A 17,500-nucleotide genomic window follows, 5' to 3' on the forward strand; every position below is an offset into this window, starting at 1 on the left:
TTAAGTGGACACCTGGACACCATGCACGGCTTCACTGTGCGAATGTTCTTGTGCTGACAGGCACGTTGCCCTTTGTTCCACTCTACGTGCTTAGTCGTCGGCCATTCTGCTTCCCGTGTTGTTCTCACGTGACGTACGACCTTACTTGCTTGCGTTTGTGTTGTTGTGTCTGGTCTGCTCTCGGCTTTGTGCCACGTTACTGTTCAGCGGAAGCATGGAGCCTGCTTTCACACGTGGCGATCTGCTGTTTCTCACCAACGACAAGTCAGACCCCATCCGCGTCGGTGAAATCCTCGTCTTTAAGGTGAAACCTACATCCACTGCTGCGTCAGCCAGCTGGCACCTGCACGAATTGGGTTGTTGAACGTCGGTATCTGTCGGTGTACATCGGTGTACGTCGATGTACATTGGTGGGTTCACGCGCATCAATTTTTTCTGAAGCTTTCACGCTCATACCCAAACACGCACACACGGCACACTCACACGATCTGCCTGCCTTGCATCGACTCATGTGGCAGGTCCGAGGGCGAGACATACCCATTGTACATCGCGTGCTGAAACTGCATGAAGAGTAAGTATTACATTTGTTGTGTGTGTGTGTGCGTGTGCGTGTGTATGTGTGAGAGTGAAGCTTGTTTGATTGGTTGGTTAGTTGATTGTTTGATTGTTTGATTGGTTGATTGGTTGATTGGTTGGTGAGTTGATTGGTTGATGGTTTAGTTGATTGTTTGGTGCGTGCACACACGCATGCACAGATGCACAGTGTGTAATGTGGACACGATACTCTCAGTCGCACAGCATTGTGCCTTGAATCGCTTTGTGTTCACGCATGCTGCATTGTGTTTGGTTTGACACCCCCTCCGAACAGTCACAACGGCAACTTGAAGTTCTTGACCAAGGGAGACAACAACCGGGTGGACGACAGGGGCCTCTACGCACAGGTATGCCATGCCTATTGCCTCGCTGATACTGTTTGACTGCATGTTGTGAATGCGAATACCGCATGTGGGCAGCTGTTGAGCAAGCGCCGTGCTAATCACGTGTGCGTGTTATGTGTGCGTTTGCCATGTGCTATGTGTGTTGTGTTCGTTTGTGTGCAGGACCAGTTGTGGCTTCACCCCGACGATGTTGTTGGCAGAGCGAGAGCGTAAGCCACGAATGGGTGTTGGTGTTGTTGGTGGTGTTGTTAGCGGTGTTGGTGGTGTTGTTAGCGGTGTTGGTGATGTTGGGCCATTGAGCGATGAGCGACCTGATGGGAGAATGAGAAGTGGCGCATGTGCACAATTCCCTGGTGGATGCTCACGTATGTGTACGTGTGAATACCTGGGTACGTGGTCACGTTCCCGCTTTGCACGACAGGTTCATTCCATATGTTGGCATTGTCACGATCCTCATGAACGACTTCCCTTTCCTCAAGGTGAGAGCCGCAACAGAAGCAACACCAGTCGTGTTTGCTCTTGTTGACGTATATAACACACACTTACAGACGGAGAGAGAGAGTGTGTGTGTGTGTGAGAGAGAGAGAGAGAGAGAGTGTGTGTGTGTGTGTGAGAGTGAGAGTGTGTGAGAGAGAGAGACAGACAGACAGACAGACACACGCGCGCGCTCTCTCTCAACCCCTCTCTCATATCCTGCTCTGTCGCAGTTTGTGCTGTTGGGAGTACTTGGCCTTTACATGTTGCTGAACAGAGAATAGGAGCTGCCACACCACACCAAGTGCAACCTCCCGCCCCCTTCTTCATCCCTCAAATGCCCTCATTGCCTTGTTGCTCTCACACGTGCACCCTCATATGGCAACCCAGCATGGTCTAGCATGCGTACCTCCACACACACACACACACACACACACACACACACACACACACACACACACACACACACACACCATCGACCAATTCTCTTTGCTCTTGCTGTGTTGTTTGTTTGGTTGTTTGTGCTCTGTTGGTGTGTACTGCTACTGTCACACCGCAACAAATGAATGAAAATGAACCAACGAATGAATGCTTGAATGAACGGAGGGCGGAACTGTGGTTGATGGGTAACGAAACGATACAAACACGGTAACAGCTGGGGATGAGGAAAGGGGTCATTCGCGTGACAGAGGGGATGGATGGTGTTGGCGGCAACGCAAATATGTTTGTTCTGCACCCAGACACGATAAAAAACCGCAGGCTACACACACACACACACACACACACACACACACACACACACACACACACACACACACACACACACACACACACACACACACACACACACACCCACACACCCCCACACACACAAGACACAGGGGCGGGGGTTGGTGTGGACTGGAGATGACGGTGCAGCACATCATTTGGCGTCGATGAACCTGAAATGGACGATTCCATGATCACAGCAGCGTGAGTGAGCGTGTACACGTGCTAGAGAGGGGAGGGGGCTGAACCAAGCCCAGGAGCGATTGTCAAGGGCTACACATGAACACAAGCACATGTGCATGCACTGATACAAACACAGACAGACAGACAGACAGACAGACAGACACGCATACCCACACGCACACAGACATACACACACGCAAACAGGCATACACACACGCACCTGTGAAGGGTTTGGAAGAAAGCATCGTACTGCTGTGTCTTAAAGCAGTAGAGACCAAAATACGACTTGTGCACGCGGCCAACCTCGAGGGAGAGCGTGTGCAGCGTTCGCTCGACACTGAACCTGTGGATGTGTGAATGTGTGAGAGTGTGTGTGGCGCATGGACACATGTCATTGTGGCAGCGAGACCTTCGCATCAGCATCTGCCGATCTCTCTCACACACTCACACACACACGCACACTCACACAAGCACATAGAAACACAGACACACACAGACGCAGACACACACACACACACACAGGAACACAGAAGCACACAGAAACACAGACACAGACACACACACACACATGACAAGGCATGTTCCTCACCGCTTGATTTCGTTGTACTTGACCTCCCAGACGAGGTTGTGGGAGTGCGGTGTGAGGAGCACGAGGTTGTGTTCGCGGCATTGGGCGATGAAGGTGCCATTCAGGCCTGCCAGTCACATCAACCCACCCATTGAGGGACGCCACAGCGACAATGTGGTAGGTGAGGTGCGATGTAGCACACTGAGAGACACAAGCTGACACACTTGCCAATGACAACAACAACAACAACAACAACAACAACAACACCCGCTCCCCATTCGCATGCACCGGCATAAGCAGCGTACCGAGGGCGTTGGTGGTGGACGTCGGCGTGACCAGCACAACGAACGAGTGATACCGCGACGATGACGACGACGACGACGATGTGGCGTGTGGTGGCCGCACAGCTGTCACAGCGCGCACGGTTGGTGGCTGTTGTGCTGCTGTCATCCTCGTCATCATCACAGGAGCTGCGCTGCTGTCTGTCGGGTGAGAGTGGCGGCGGTCGCGCGGTTGCATCACGTGTACCGTTGTTGGGTGCGTGACAGGCATCACGGGGTGGCACAGGCCAGGATCGCATGACGCAACCAGCGTGTTTACAGACAGGTGCTTGTGTGCGCGGCCACCGCCGCTCTTGCGACCGCCATGCACACGTGCGTCTTGACGATGGTGCTGGCGGTGGTGGTGGTGTGGTGAATGGCGAGGTGTTGGGCTGACGAACAGTCGGGACTGGTGGCGGGCGTTTCGCTGCTGCCGCGCCGTCATCTCCACCATGTGCTGCTCGCGGGGATCTGCGGGCAGCGGCATCGTGAGCATGTCGTGGTGTGCTTTACTCCTCCTCTTCTCCTTGGCGCGCTTTTCCTTCTTCAGCTTCTTGTGTGCCTGCCGCCTTGCCTCTCGCTCGCGCTGTCCCGTGCCATCGTCTCCACTGCTGCTGCTGCTGCCGCCTCCTCCACTGCTTGTGCTTCCTTTTGGTGAGCGGCGTCGGTGGCGGTGGCGATGATGATGTTGCTGGTGCTGGTGCTGGTGCACTTGCTGATGGTGGTGGTGGTGGTGGTGGTTGTATGCGCTGTCATGGACTGTCAGCGGCATTGTTGTGCTTGCGGCAGCTGGCTGCTGGTGTGATGGACTGTTGGTGTTGCCGTTGTTGATGCTGCCAGTGCTCTTGCCAGCGTCGGGTTTGTGGTGATGGTGGTGGTGGTGCGGGGAAGCTGTGCGGCGAGCAACGCGGGACGGGGAGGTGGCCGGGTTTGCACGTGCTGGGGATGCCAGGGGAGATGACGCTGGCGAGAAGGACGCGGCGGAGGAAGGCGGTGTCAGTGATGAGGGTGGGTCAGCAACGGGCTGATGCGCGTGGGCCAGCACCAGCCGCGCGTGCTTTGGCCACGTGTTGCGAGCAGCTGGTGACGAGCGAGAGGCGGGTCGTTCGTAGTGATGGCCGTGCTGCTGCTGTTGGTGCTGCTGTTGGTGTTGTTGTTGTTGGTGGTGGTGCTGTGGTGGGGAGGGCAGGGGGCGGTTGGCAAGCTGTTGCCGCTGGGCAGCCGTTGATGGTGGCTGTGCTGACTGCACTGCGCGCACTTCCTCACGTCGGTCTGGCGTGTCGTTGTGGTGATGGTTGCTGCTGCTGCTACCGATGCTGCTGCTGCTGCTGTTGTTCATGCGCCGAACGAGTTGTGAGCTCTGCACATCCAGCAGCGTGGCGTACAGCTCCATGTCCGCCTCCTCTTCTTCGTCAATCTGAGAATGGCAAATTGGACAATGGAGCGGCAGGGATGGGTGGTTGAGGAGTGAATGGTGATGGACATTCAAGTCGCCAACAAAGGCGCACCACATACACACACACACTCGAACAAACAAACGAACAAACAAACGAACAAACAAACGAACAAACGCGCGCGCGCGCACACACACACACACACTCGCGCGCGCATTCCTCCGCCTTTTGGCATGATGCTTATCATGTGTTCGCGCAGATATAGCACGCACCTCGCTGCGCGGAGTCTCTGGGACGGTGCTGCGTGGCGGTGACGATTGCAGGTGGAGGAGCATGTCACTGAGGGCTTCCACATCTGCCTCAAAGGGCGTGCGTTTGGTGCGCGGTGGTGTTGGCGAACCCATGTCCTGCGTGTCACTGTCTGAGCAAGGCGACGACGCCGATGAAGACGAACACGTCTTGTGCGAGTCCACATGCGACGGATCGCAATCCTTGACGTGGTGCACACAGATGCCGCTGTCGTTGGCGTTGAGCGGGTACGCACTGCTGGTTGCGGCAGCGTGCTTCATGCCTGCGTCCTCGTGGTCAGACATGTCAAACGCGGGTTCCAGCTCCGGTGTGGCCGCGCGAACTAGGGCTGCTGCAGAGGAAAACACGTCGCTCTTGCGCTGTGACGCTGGCCCAGGGTATGGTGGTGGCGGATGGCTGTGAAAACCGCGGGGGAAGGGGTTGGATGTGGCGCAAAAGTGAGGTCATGAGAGATGAGGTGACGTACGGAAGGGAATAAGGAGAAGTGAAGAGAGAGAGAGAGAGAGAGAGAGAGAGAGAGAGAGAGAGAGAGAGAGAGAGAGAGAGAGAGAGAGAGAGAGAGAGAGAGAGAGAGAGAGGGGAAGGACCTAGATTGATGCACAGAAAGAGGTACAGAGAGAAACAGAAGCATCCACACACACATACACACATGCATACACACATACATACATACACACACATACATACATACATACATACATACATACATACATACATACATACATACATACATACATACACACACCTGAAGACGGGAGCGGATGATTTGGGCTGTGGCTGTGGCTTGGAGGCGACGCTGGAAGGGTACGGCTTTGCTGCAGCCGTGGCAAGGAAGACGTCGAGTGGGCGGAAAGCCATATTGGGTGCTGATCAGTTACGCGATCGCGAACAGCAAGCGAGCTCGCAAACGAGGCTTGGCGTGGTTCCTCTCAGGGGACGTGAGTGTAAAATGGCACAGCGAGGGGGGCGGCAAAGCAACGAAGCCAGCCGTTGGCGTGGTCCCGACTCCAGTCGCGACCCTGTTTCGTTGCACGGAACGAGACCTTCCTCCTTTGGGGTGTTGGTGTAGTTGGTGGTTGTTCGTGTTGTTGTTGTGATTGGTGTTTGGTGAGTTTGCTCTTGCGATGTTGCGTATGCTGGTGGTGTGTTGTTTGCTGGAGGTGTGCTGTGCTTGCTGAGCCTTTGCTTTCAGATGGAGCGCGCCACAAGCAAGAACAACAACAACAACACACAATGCACAACACCCAACACACAACACACGGCCCAGCTTCAGCCACACCAACCAAACGACGACGACGGCACAACCAATTCTTCTGCGGGGTTTGCAACGGTCGTGTGCACTGTTTGCGGGCCAACCCATGCATGTGTGCAGTGACGGTGTGACGACCGCCTACCCATCAGCGCCCTCGCCCGTCAATTCGCGCTGTTGGGTGGCAGTTTCCCGGCTGCGATTACTGCTGTGCTCTGCCCCCTGGTTGGAGACGTGCTCCTTTGCCAGCCAACTGTGCTTCCCTTGCTTCGAGGCAGCCGCCATTGTCACGCAACCACCTCCGTTCCCCCTCGTCCACCCAACTGTCCTTATTGCTTCGTGCTTTGCACACAGTGGCACGGTTGTATCATGAGAAAATTGACTTTCATGTCAACATTTTTCCTACTTGTGTTGTGTCACTGGTTGTCGTTGTTGTTGTTGTTGTTGTTGTTGTTGTTGTTGTTGCGATGATGATGATGATGATGATGATGATGATGATGATGATGATGATGATGATGATGTTGTTGTTGTTGTTGTTGTTGTTGTTGTTGTTGTTGTTGTTGTTGTTGTCGTCTGCCCATCGTGTCTCACATTGTCACATCACGCGTTTGTTTAGGTGTTTGTTAAATGTCACCAACGTGCATAGGTGTGTGTGTGTGTGGACTGAAGGGCGGTGCGCCAAATAAGAGTAACATGTCGGAGGTAACAGAGCAGGAAATACCATAGAACAAGCAAAGGAGAGGGGAAAGAGAAGAAGAAGGCAGAAGAAGCACACCACGAGCGCCTCCCAGCACAGTACATCAAATCACAGGATATCACACAATAGCACAGCACAGCGGAGCGTACTACATGTTACTGGGTGTCTGGCTGCGGGCTCATGTCGTGCTGGAGCGATGAGGCCGTGGAGGAAGACGTCGCAAGAGACGACTTGGCACCGAGTGCCATGCCCTTTGGAACGCTGTACACGCGCTGCTTCGCCAGCCCAGATCTGTGTTGTAGGCTCCCCGTGCGGCTGGGCCGACTGCTGGTGCTCGCCGACCCTTTGCTGCTGGTGCTCCCGCCCATCGTGTTGCTGCGGCTGAGCGTGGTGGAGCGGCTGGCGCTGCTGCTGGACGTGTGCCGCACCAGCTCCCGAAACGCCCGGTCGTCCAACAGGTTGCTCGTCAGCCGTGGCAGCCGCGTTCCGTTGACAAGCGCAAGCTGGCGCGTTGTGAGCGTTTCCAACACCTCTGCCATTGATCCGCGCTGGATGCTTGTTCCGCACACGTGGCAGCCGTCCTTGGACGCATCAATCTGCAGGTGGTGGCAGCGGCCCTGGGCGTCGAGGATGGACAGGATGCACGCATCCGCTACAGACGTGCTCCGTCGCAGCACATACACCCCTGCAAGACAAGGCGTGGTGGGTGGCAGTGGTGCGTGAGGAGGGGGGGGGGTGGAGCAGAGGGAGGCACACACACACACATACATACACAAATACATACACAAATACATACACACACAGACACACACAGACACACACACACACACACACACGCAAGTACGCACACACACACACGCACGCACGCAAGTACGCACACACACAGACTGACAGACACAGAAACGCACATACACAGACACAGACACGCACAGACACACACAAATACGCACACACCTCCTTGTCTGTGTTGGGCAAAGTGCTGCAGCAAGAGGGCCTCTGCCTTTGGGCGGGTGAATCCGTATGGGAGTGCGCCGGGGAAGCTGCTGCGCTCCAGCAATCGCGTGTCCTCGGTGTACGGGACCGTATATCCACCCGCCATTCGCGCCCGCAGTGACGGCTCCTCAAAGAAGCTGTCGCGACACGAGAGGGTGTGTGCATGTGTGTGTGTGTGTGCGTGTGTGTGTGTGTGTGTGTGTGTGTGTGTGTGTGCGTGCGTGTGCGTGTGTGTGCGAGCGTGAGCGTGAGCGTGTGTGTACATGGATGAAGCACGTACACAGGAGGTACACAGGAGGTACGCGAGCTCAAGCAAGCAGAAGAGACGGGAAGCAGGCACACGACCAGCAAACCACACCAACCAAACCAAAAGAACACGGCAAAGTTTGAGCCAACAGACAGATAGACAGACAGACAGACAGACAGACAGACAGACACAGACACACAGACACACACAGACACAGACACACACAGACACACAGACACACAGACACACACACACACACACACATAGACAAACAGGCACACACACTTCCCCTCCCCCTCCGCACACACACACACACACAGACACACACAGACACACACAGACACACAGACGGCGCAAACTCACTTTCCCTGGGGATCTGTGACCATCCACGGGCCAGAGCCCGTGACAGGGTCCAAGCCCGTCACCTTGCGATACGCAAGCACCCCAGACGAGCCGAGCCGCAAGCCAATCGCCCACGCGCGCTGGCCGGCCTTGAAGTACATGTACAGGAACTTGCCCGCAGCCACGGAGTTTCCATGCGGGACCATGGTGTCCAGCCGATACACGTGTCTTGACATGTGCGCAGCAGTGCAAGGTGAGATTGTGGCTAAGCTGTGAGCGTTGACAATGGGTGGAAAGCAATCATGCAGATATCAAGTGACAGAAAGCAAGGGAACGGGGGGGGGGCACGCGAAAGCAGGACGCAACGCAGACAAGCACGGACATTGATGAAAACAAAAACGCATGTACCTGCGAATAAACAGAGACAGCGACACGCACACACATACATACACAGATGCACACGCACACACACACATACACAGATGCACACGCACAGACACACATACACAGAGGCACACGCACAGACACACATACACAGAGGCACACACACACGCACAGAGGCACACACACACATACACAGCCACACATGCACACACATACCTGTCTTCGTAGGTGATGTCCTCCACGCGGCGATAAATACCGTTGAGAAAGCTGCAGTAGCCATGCACGCCCTTGATGATGACACAGCCAAGTGCGCCCATGTTGGTGTAGTGGTGTGTCAGGTCGCCAAGGCTCTGCACCGATGTGACTGTCTTCGTTGTTCCCGTGGGATCATACTCGCCTTCATCGTCACCCTGTGTGCTTGGTGTGACAGTGGGCAGGAAAGCCCTGCTGCAAGCATAGGAGAAGAACAGGTGTGGGGGCATCCCGATGTGTACGTGCGCGTGTTGATGTGTGCGTGTGTGTTGATGTGTGCGTGCGTCGATGTATGTCGATGTGTGAAAATGTTGATATGTGAGCAAAACAAAAGGGAGAGTGCGTTGGGTGGAAGGATGTTGAAGAATGGGCCCTTGCGTACACAGTTCACGAGACAGATGTGGGGACAGTAACAATCGTCGTGTGGTGGGTTGGCAAAACAAGAGTTGCCGCCCCCAAAACAACAAACAATCACCACCGCGTGCAGCATGCAACTCTCAGCGTGACCACCAACAATGCTCATGGTGTTGTGGGACAAAGGTAAAGTGATGGCAATCAATGGCGGACAGCGAGCGAGCGTGAATGGAGGCAGGGAGTGCAAGACATGAAATAATGACGAGACACATGAATGCATGCCCAAAACTCACGGTGCAGGAGCAGGTGCCGTGTCCTGTGTCTGGGCAGCAACACGCGCAGTGGCGCCAGCTGGCGGTCCACCACGGCCACCGCCAGCACTGGCGGTGCTGCGGCTGCTGTTGCTTGTGTGTCTCTGGTCGTCGGCCGTTTCTATGGGCTCGTACACCTTCTGCCTCCGCTTGGCCACATCTTGGAGTCGAATGTAGTTCTCATCCATCAGCGGCAAGTGAGCAGGTCGATTTGAATGGGTCCCTCGAAATGCGCGGGTGGGGAAGCACGGTCACCGTGTGTGTGTGTATGTGTGTGTGTATGTGTGCGTGTATGTGTGTGTGTGTATGTGTGTGTATGTGTGTGTGTGTGCATTGAATGGAAACAATCAATCAAATCAATGACAGAGGGAGCATATGGGTGAGGGGGATGAGAAGAGGGTTGACTTAGATAAGGTGGGTCCGCGAACAATCTTCCGCTGGCGAATGAATGCGTTGCTTGTTTGCAGATTATTGTTGCAAATCATTCACTAATGGCAAACACTTGCCACCGCTGTCCTCCGCCAACAACAGCTGACAAACAAAGAAGTCGCAGCACAACAAGCAGCACAACAGACAGCAACACAACAGCACGACCGCAACCTTGCCCTCACTCGACCCCGAACCACGCACGCGGACGATCAGAAACAATGCACGTGTTGGTATCGTATGCTGTGACGGGAGCGGTATGTTTGGCATTGGAGCAAGGGCTGCGCGCGCTGGCTGGGCATCAGGTTGTGTCCAGTGTGACGGCACGTCGTCTGACACACGCGTTGATGGGTCCCGTGTTCATGGGCTGCTGGCCTCTCTTCTCGGCCACTCCAACAACACAAGAGGCGCTGCTGGCCGCAAGCGTGCCGCTGCTCGTCACCCTCAAGTTTGCACTCATTGGTTTTGGGATCCTCAATGACGATTTTACCGTCCGCATGCTATGTCGCCATGGCGATCGCACAGAAATCCTGTATGGGCCAGTGCAGTATGGCATCATCTTCACCACCGCCACCGCGCTGTACTTTCAATCCCCACTTGCTGTGGTCTGTCTCATGAACCTCTGTGTGGGCGACGTCATGGCAGCCATCCTAGGTATAATAGAGATAGAGGGAGCGTGCTTGTGTGTGTGTGTGCTTGTGTGTGAGTGTGTGTGGGTGTGGGTGTGTGTGGGTGTGGGTGTGCTTGTGTGCTTGTGTGTGCGTGTGCTTGTGTGTGCTTGTGTGTCAGTGTGTGTATGTGTGAGGAAGGGAACCCGAGGAAGCTCTGAACTTGTGGAACCAAGATAAAGACAAGTGTTGACTGCAGTCACGCTGTTTGATGCGGCGTTCATGCTTTGGCACCCACACTTCTCTCTTGTGTCTTGGTGGCGTGTGTGGTTTGACTTCATGCTCCTCACGTCATGGACTTCCTTCCCGCATTCGCGTGATGTTTGCAGGTGCTCGATACGGCAAGACGAGGTGGCCGCTGCCTGTCGGAAATCCAAAGACCATCCTTGGCTCCGTTGCTTTCCTTGTGTCCAGTTTCCCAGCGTCGTGGCTGATGCTGCACACCATGGGGCTTGTGCTACCGTCAATGCATCCGCTGCCGACGACAGCGCAGCTGGGCGTGGTATCGACAGCCGCTGCTCTTGTTGAAGCGCTCTCGCCCTCAAAACTCGACAACATCACCGTGTTCCTCTCCACGCTCTTCATCTACCACACCTTCATCACTGCATAGCGCAAGCCTCGTTCGCACGGTTGCTGCTGACACACTACTTTTGGAATGCTGCTGTCGCACTCCTTCGCACTTGGTCTTGCTTCGTGCAATGCTTGGGAGGGACAACACACACACACACACACACACACATATCCATGCACACAGAATTGGGCTGATGCTGGTTTGACTTGCTTTATGGAATCAAAGTGTACATGCTTACACTAGCAAGCAATAGAGAAGAGTAAACTTCAGGAAGCTAATATCATCGCATGCCATGTAGCAACACCACCCAGTTATAACACACACACGTACACACACACACACACACACAAGTACAGCAACAACAACAACAACAACAACAACAACAACAACAACAACAACAACAACAACAACAACAACAACAACAACAACAACAAGCACAGCCTGGGTTCATGTTGCGAATGACACTGCGATGCGATAGTAGGTAGAGAACAGTAGAGCAAAACACTGTGAACAGGGGCCACCAACACAACAGCCCGTCACACAACTGTAAACACACACACACACACACACACACACACACACACACACACACTCTCTCTCTCTCTCACACACAAGACAAACACACGGCTCGGTTAGAGCATTGTCTGTGGGCTGGAGCCATTAGCGTGCTTGCGACTCTTCTTGCGCGCCACAATCAAGTGCACAACGGCCTTGGTCTCTTGCAGATACTGTCATTGGTCAACAACGAGGTGTGCAAAGGAAGACAATCACAGCGGTGAGAACATGAAGCATGGTCACACACTCGTAAACTCTCACATGTGCGTGTGCGCTTGTGCACGTGTGCGTTACAGCACGCTGTGCGCGTAAACGTGGCAAAGAACAAAGCCAGGTTGGAAGCAAGCGTATCAAGGTGCGAGTGAATGATGCAAGCAAATCTCACCGTGATGACATCGCGCGTGTCCATGTACCGGACGTCCACGCCGTCAACAGCAAGGAGCTGGTCTTCCAACTTGATCTTGTTGGAGCGAGCAGCAGCACCACCGGGACGCACGGAGACAATGTACGGACCAATGTCGGCACTAACGCAGCAAGAAGAGGTGGCGGTGTTGGTGGAGCCGTGTGAGATGACGGTGGCATTGGAAGATGTGTGCAGGTGAAAAGAATGGGGATGCATCACAGCGCGACACCCACCTATCCACAGTCACAGCAGACAGGAAAATAGGAGACTTCGTACACACACACTCTCTCATACACACACATACACACACACACACACAGACACACACCCTCTCTCTCATACACACACATACACTCTAACACACAGACACACACACATACACACTCACACACACACACTTACTTGTCAGAGTCGTTGAGGGAGTTGTTGTTGCTACTAGTGCTGCTGTTGCTGCTGTTGGCGTTGTTGCCGCTGCTGTTGCTGTTGGACTGCACACGCGCACAGATTGAGATGCCCAGAGTGTTCTCATGTGCGAGCTGTTTGAAGAAACGCAAACGGCAATGTACAACATTGATGCCAAAGTGTGAGCGTGAAGACAGTGAAGAAAGTAGAGAGCGTGAGGACAAAACAGAATATCAACAACGGCTCCGAGCAGCACACATCTCGTCAGCGCGCACACCTTTTCCAGGCGGATGCACTTGACAGCAAATCCTGGACAAGATTGCTTGCACTCCTGCTCATGCATCACAGCATCAACACGTGAGGGGGCGGAAATGGTTGGACGGAGAACTGTGAGTCGACAATTTTAGCACATACACACATGCACACTATGCTCTCACAAACGCGCACATGTACACAACAATCACACACACACACAATCACACACACACACACACAATCATACACGTACACACAATCACAAACACATGTTACCGCTCACGCAGCGTGAACACAGGCTGTCACACCTCAAAGAGGGGCTGCATGTCATCTGGGAGATCTGATTCTGTTTCAAACGACTCATCGGGCTCCTCATCCGTATCCGCTGACGCCTACAGATGGAGTCACGCACGCGGGCAAGGCAGTGTCAGTGGCGCCATCGTCAAGCACACACGTAATCATCAGCGGCGTGTGCGGGTGGGCATGTGTGTGTACGTATGCGTGCGTGTGCGTGTGCGTGTGTGTTTGGGACTGGCACATTGGATACGGACAAGACAGCGCACGCATGTAAGCTCACCTGTGAGTTGAATGACGACGACAGGTCATCCAGCTGAGCCACACGAATCTGCAGCCAACACACACACACACACACAGACACACACACACACACAAAAAAACAAAACAAAAACACATACATGTATATGTGGCACAGTGAGAAGAGCGCGCACGTGCGGTTGTGCAAATGCGTGTGTTTGTTTTTTTCTTTAGTTGTGTATGGGACTTAAATGTTGTCATGTATCAGTCGTCAGAACAGGCAGTGCATCTCGAATCAAACACAAACGCACCCCTGGCGATGCTGGTGTGATGTCTGCAGGCTGAAGTGGAACACAGAAGCTGTCATCAGGCAGCTTGCTGTCACCCTCCTCGAAGATCTTGCTTCGCGCGCTGGTGGCTGGTGTTAGGGAACAAGCAACAACAACGACAGCAAAACAAAATGTAGATGATGTCAGCGCTGTTGAACATGGCAAGAATGTCCCCAGACATGTACATGCGTAGGTCAACTCACAAGCATCCAAAAATCGAACAATCATCTCGTCTTGCCCGCGCGCGCGAGACACGCGAGAGCAGATAAGCAGCTACCAAAGGAACGCGCACCAGCACCACCAGCAGCAGCATGATAGGGTTCGCGTGTGCGCTCACCAAATGTGACGCGGCGCTTCGGCGGGGAGGCGAGCGGTTTCGCCTTCTGGTGTAGGCGCGCGCCAGCTTTTGTTGTGTCGCGCGTGTGGATGGTGTTCACGCTCAGCGATGCAAGTGCACCGACACGCGTGCTGCGCCCGTTCGCGTGTGCATCAAAGTCGTTGGCGTCCATGGGTGAGTGCGATGTGGAAGTGGCCAGAACCTTCAGCTCATCCCGTGGTGCCTTGTCCAGGCTCACGCCTTGGTGCTTCAGTGACAGCACAAACCCAGGCTCCCTAGTGGTTGAATGCGAGGAGTGTTGTGCGCGTGAGTGTCAGTGAGGGCATGAGCTCGTGCACAAGTGTAAGTGTATGTGTCAGTGAGTGCGTAAAATTGCGCGCACGTGTGTGTGTGTGTGTCAGCGTGTGCCCGCGTGTGCATGTGCTGCTGGCTGCACTGCTGCCGGACATGTCAGGGTGCAACAGACCTGCTGAGCTTCAGCCGCGCTCTGTCCATTCTGTACATGTGTTCCTCTGCCTCTGTTTTTGTCATTTCCTCCGTCGTAATGCCATTAATCTGATGATCGTGTTGCAGTTGGGGGCAAGCAGTAGGGAGTGAGTAAGTTGTTTCACTCGTGCCAATGGAAGTGTACGTGGACAAAAAGGGCAATGTTCAATGCTTGCAGAAACACCCACCCACCCACCTACACAGATGCACAGATGCACAGAGCACACACACACACACACACACACACACAATACACACACACACACACAATACACACACACACAGCGGTGATGGACAGCCATGACGCACCTCGAGCACACGGTCACCGGCGCGAATGCTGCCCTCCTTCGCTGCAAAGCCGTCCTGCGAACGAACACACAAAGGGATGTTGGTGTCGGTGTCAAGGAACGCACTGGTGAGCAGTATATTCGTGACCGCTCAAGTGCATGTGTATGTACGTGCGTGTTTGTTGCACAACGCACATGTGCACACCAGCCATTACACCATGTGATTTCTACCTTATGAACGCTGTGCACATACAGCCAACGCACAGGCGACTTCCGCCCGCCAGCAAGCGTGAGGCCTGCACATCAACAAGGCACGGAGAGGGGAGAGTGCGGTTGATGTGTGGGTGTGTGTTGTGTGAGCAAGATGGGCATTGGTGATGAAGATGACGCAAGGGGAACGCGCACGCCAGTGGGTGGGACCAAATGAACAGCAACTCACACACAATACACAGACTCACAGCCAGACACACACACACACACACAATACACAGACTCACAGCCAGACTCACTCGAACACACACACACACGCGCGCGCACACACACATACACACACGCACAGAGCAAGTGTACGCACCGAAGCTGTTGTTGAGTTTCGATAGGGTTAGCTCAATGGTGGTTGCCTGGCCGTTTGATTGTCTGCAGGTGCAACAACAGAAGCAAGTGAGTGGGCAAAGTGAGCGAGACAGGCCAGTCAGGGGCACACAAGGCAGTTTATATCTGCACCCAGTGCACATACAGCAACAAGAACGCAACAAGCACAAGGGACTGTGCAACGTACGAGGCAGGCTGTTGGTTCTTCTGTGAGGCCTTGTTGTGTGATGGCTGCGGCTGTTGCTGCTGTTGGTGTTTGCCATGTTGGTGCTCGAGCTGCGACTGCACAAGATGCAGACAACGCTCCAGCCGCATGATGTTCTCTTGCTGACTGATGAGCATGGTCTCTAGCTGATCACATCGCTCCTGTGTTTGCATGCGTGCGCATGCGTGTGATGGTGGTGTGACGGGGGAGTACGGTTTTTGTGTGATACAGTAATGAGTGGATGTCATGTTCATGGTGGTGCTGGTGAGGGCTACCAGTAAACCTCATCCGTGTGCGCCCGCGCAAAGAAGACCAAACGCGGGCAGGTTGGCAGGCAGGCACACACGCATGTAGGCGGGTAGGCAGACACACACGGACACACACAGACACGTACACATACACACTGTTAAACACGCGTACACACACGTACAAAAACACCTCCACGCACACGCACAAATGATGTCGCCATGCTGTAACAGCTGGGTGATGAACTTACAGCGAGCTGATGTCTGTGTTTCGTTTCCAATTGCAGCTTGCTGCGCAGGTTCTGAAGCTCTGAATCGTAGGCTTGCAGCACTTGCTTGTCTTGGCCAGACAAGGAGAGAAAACTTCCACTGAAGGCGCCGGAGGAGTCCAGCGCGTCCCTGCACACACACACACACACACACACACACACACACACACACACACACACACACACACACACACACACAAAAGCATCAGCTGGTGTGGCAACGCATCGTGGCATTCGCAAGCACACACGATGCACTGATGTATTGCCCACAGCTCGTGTGCGCCCACTGCACGTTGAACCAAAATCTGTACCTGGGCATGATGTGTGGTTGTCTGAGGAGAGAGGCGTCCATGGCGGCGTCGCGTTGTGTTTGGGATTGCGATGCGTGGGTTCACGCGTCACGGTGCGGTGCGTTCAGTGTGACAACGAATAGATACGGTACGTGTGTGTGTGTGAGCGTAAAGGTGAGGGGTCGGTATTGGAGGTCTGGGTAAAGAAAAGGAAGGACGCGGAGGAGGAGGAAGAGAAGGACGTACACGCGCACACACGAAGGTGAAGCGGCTGCTGTGTTGTTGTGATGTGCGCTTGTATGAGCGTCAACGCCAGTTCGTTAGTTTCGGTCAGTTTGGGCTGTTTTCGAACGGCACACTGAGTGTCAGGTCTGGGCGAAACTGAACGTGAAGCCGGGGCTGTGGGGTGCTGGAAAGCAGTAGACATAAGGGGGGAGCAACAGGCAAGTGGAAACGGCCGTTGAGGTACTCTGTCACCTCTTGGAATGTTGCCGTACCTGCTGGTGCCAGTGGTGCTCTCGGACGATGCACAGCAGAGAGGTGAGGGTCGGTGGTTCTGCCCGGTGCTGAACGTGGAGTCCGTGCTGTGGTGGAGTCCTTTTTTCCCCGGCAGATTCAAATTTCAATTTTAGATAATCATTTATGATACCGTCTAATTATCTACAACGGCCGCGGGCGAGTCATGAGCCCACCGCAGCGGTGCCAGGCAGCGCGCTTGCCTCGCAACATTCCGCACACAAGCAGATTGTTGTTGTTGTTGTTGTTGTTGTTGTTGTTGTTGTTGTTGTTGTTGTTGTTGTTGGTGGTGGTGGTGGTGGTGTTGAGTGAAATATCCGCAAGTGGCTGCGCACACACTCACAAGAA

The 17,500-nt window shown here is 54.2% G+C and overlaps 5 protein-coding genes across 5 annotated transcripts in view; 2 read left to right on the forward strand and 3 right to left on the reverse strand.

The window, feature by feature from the left end:
* Window positions 1-1,696, forward strand: part of PTSG_03423 (signal peptidase complex catalytic subunit SEC11C) — a gene marked incomplete at both ends in the record, with an annotated part of 2,179 nt that extends 483 nt beyond the window's left edge. The window contains 6 exons of the mRNA XM_004995952.1: window positions 208-304; window positions 519-571; window positions 869-941; window positions 1,101-1,147; window positions 1,360-1,417; window positions 1,646-1,696. Coding sequence (XP_004996009.1) covers window positions 208-304; window positions 519-571; window positions 869-941; window positions 1,101-1,147; window positions 1,360-1,417; window positions 1,646-1,696 — 379 coding nt within the window. The remainder of the gene's footprint in view (window positions 1-207; window positions 305-518; window positions 572-868; window positions 942-1,100; window positions 1,148-1,359; window positions 1,418-1,645) is intronic.
* Window positions 1,697-2,334: 638 nt separating this feature from the next.
* On the reverse strand, window positions 2,335-5,812 carry PTSG_03424 (uncharacterized protein; the record flags this gene model as incomplete). Its single annotated transcript, XM_004995953.1, has 7 exons — window positions 2,335-2,353; window positions 2,584-2,706; window positions 2,953-3,058; window positions 3,237-4,214; window positions 4,518-4,668; window positions 4,918-5,350; window positions 5,700-5,812. 7 exons carry the CDS (start codon window positions 5,810-5,812, stop codon window positions 2,335-2,337), a joined length of 1,923 nt encoding a protein of 640 aa, XP_004996010.1.
* Window positions 5,813-6,806: 994 nt separating this feature from the next.
* Window positions 6,807-10,235, reverse strand: PTSG_03425 (uncharacterized protein). The gene is made up of 5 exons (XM_004995954.1): window positions 9,766-10,235; window positions 9,083-9,313; window positions 8,504-8,710; window positions 7,855-8,030; window positions 6,807-7,585 (listed from the first exon to the last, which is right to left on the reverse strand). The coding sequence occupies exons 1-5, from the start codon at window positions 9,969-9,971 to the stop codon at window positions 7,056-7,058; spliced, it is 1,350 nt and encodes a 449-aa protein (XP_004996011.1). The 5' UTR covers window positions 9,972-10,235; the 3' UTR covers window positions 6,807-7,055.
* A 195-nt stretch (window positions 10,236-10,430) lies between these two features.
* On the forward strand, window positions 10,431-11,487 carry PTSG_03426 (uncharacterized protein; the record flags this gene model as incomplete). The annotated part of the gene is made up of 2 exons (XM_004995955.1): window positions 10,431-10,863; window positions 11,207-11,487. 2 exons carry the CDS (start codon window positions 10,431-10,433, stop codon window positions 11,485-11,487), a joined length of 714 nt encoding a protein of 237 aa, XP_004996012.1.
* Window positions 11,488-12,080: 593 nt separating this feature from the next.
* Window positions 12,081-17,261, reverse strand: PTSG_03427 (uncharacterized protein; the record flags this gene model as incomplete). The annotated part of the gene is made up of 16 exons (XM_004995956.1): window positions 17,134-17,261; window positions 16,658-16,678; window positions 16,329-16,476; window positions 15,815-15,993; window positions 15,611-15,672; window positions 15,268-15,332; window positions 15,059-15,112; window positions 14,726-14,818; window positions 14,264-14,534; window positions 13,909-14,015; window positions 13,641-13,688; window positions 13,372-13,455; window positions 13,086-13,139; window positions 12,809-12,894; window positions 12,389-12,527; window positions 12,081-12,176 (listed from the first exon to the last, which is right to left on the reverse strand). The coding sequence occupies exons 2-16, from the start codon at window positions 16,663-16,665 to the stop codon at window positions 12,081-12,083; spliced, it is 1,494 nt and encodes a 497-aa protein (XP_004996013.1). The 5' UTR covers window positions 16,666-16,678; window positions 17,134-17,261.
* Window positions 17,262-17,500: the final 239 nt, after the last annotated feature.

This window comes from Salpingoeca rosetta, assembly GCF_000188695.1.
Source record: "Salpingoeca rosetta unplaced genomic scaffold supercont1.7, whole genome shotgun sequence".
Lineage (NCBI taxonomy): Eukaryota > Choanoflagellata > Craspedida > Salpingoecidae > Salpingoeca > Salpingoeca rosetta.

What these genes read in the sequence shown, in the direction of transcription:
- PTSG_03425 (XM_004995954.1), bottom strand. Translation starts at nt 9,971, where the DNA reads ATGGATGAGAACTACATTCGACTCCAAGATGTGGCCAAGCGGAGGCAG. An exon ending in ACGGCACCTGCTCCTGCACC is followed by an intron (nt 9,314 to 9,765) that starts GTGAGTTTTGGG and finishes CTATGCTTGCAG; the next exon opens with CAGGGCTTTCCTGCCCACTG. An exon ending in TGCCCAACACAGACAAGGAG is followed by an intron (nt 7,586 to 7,854) that starts GTGTGTGCGTAT and finishes CTTGTCTTGCAG; the next exon opens with GGGTGTATGTGCTGCGACGG.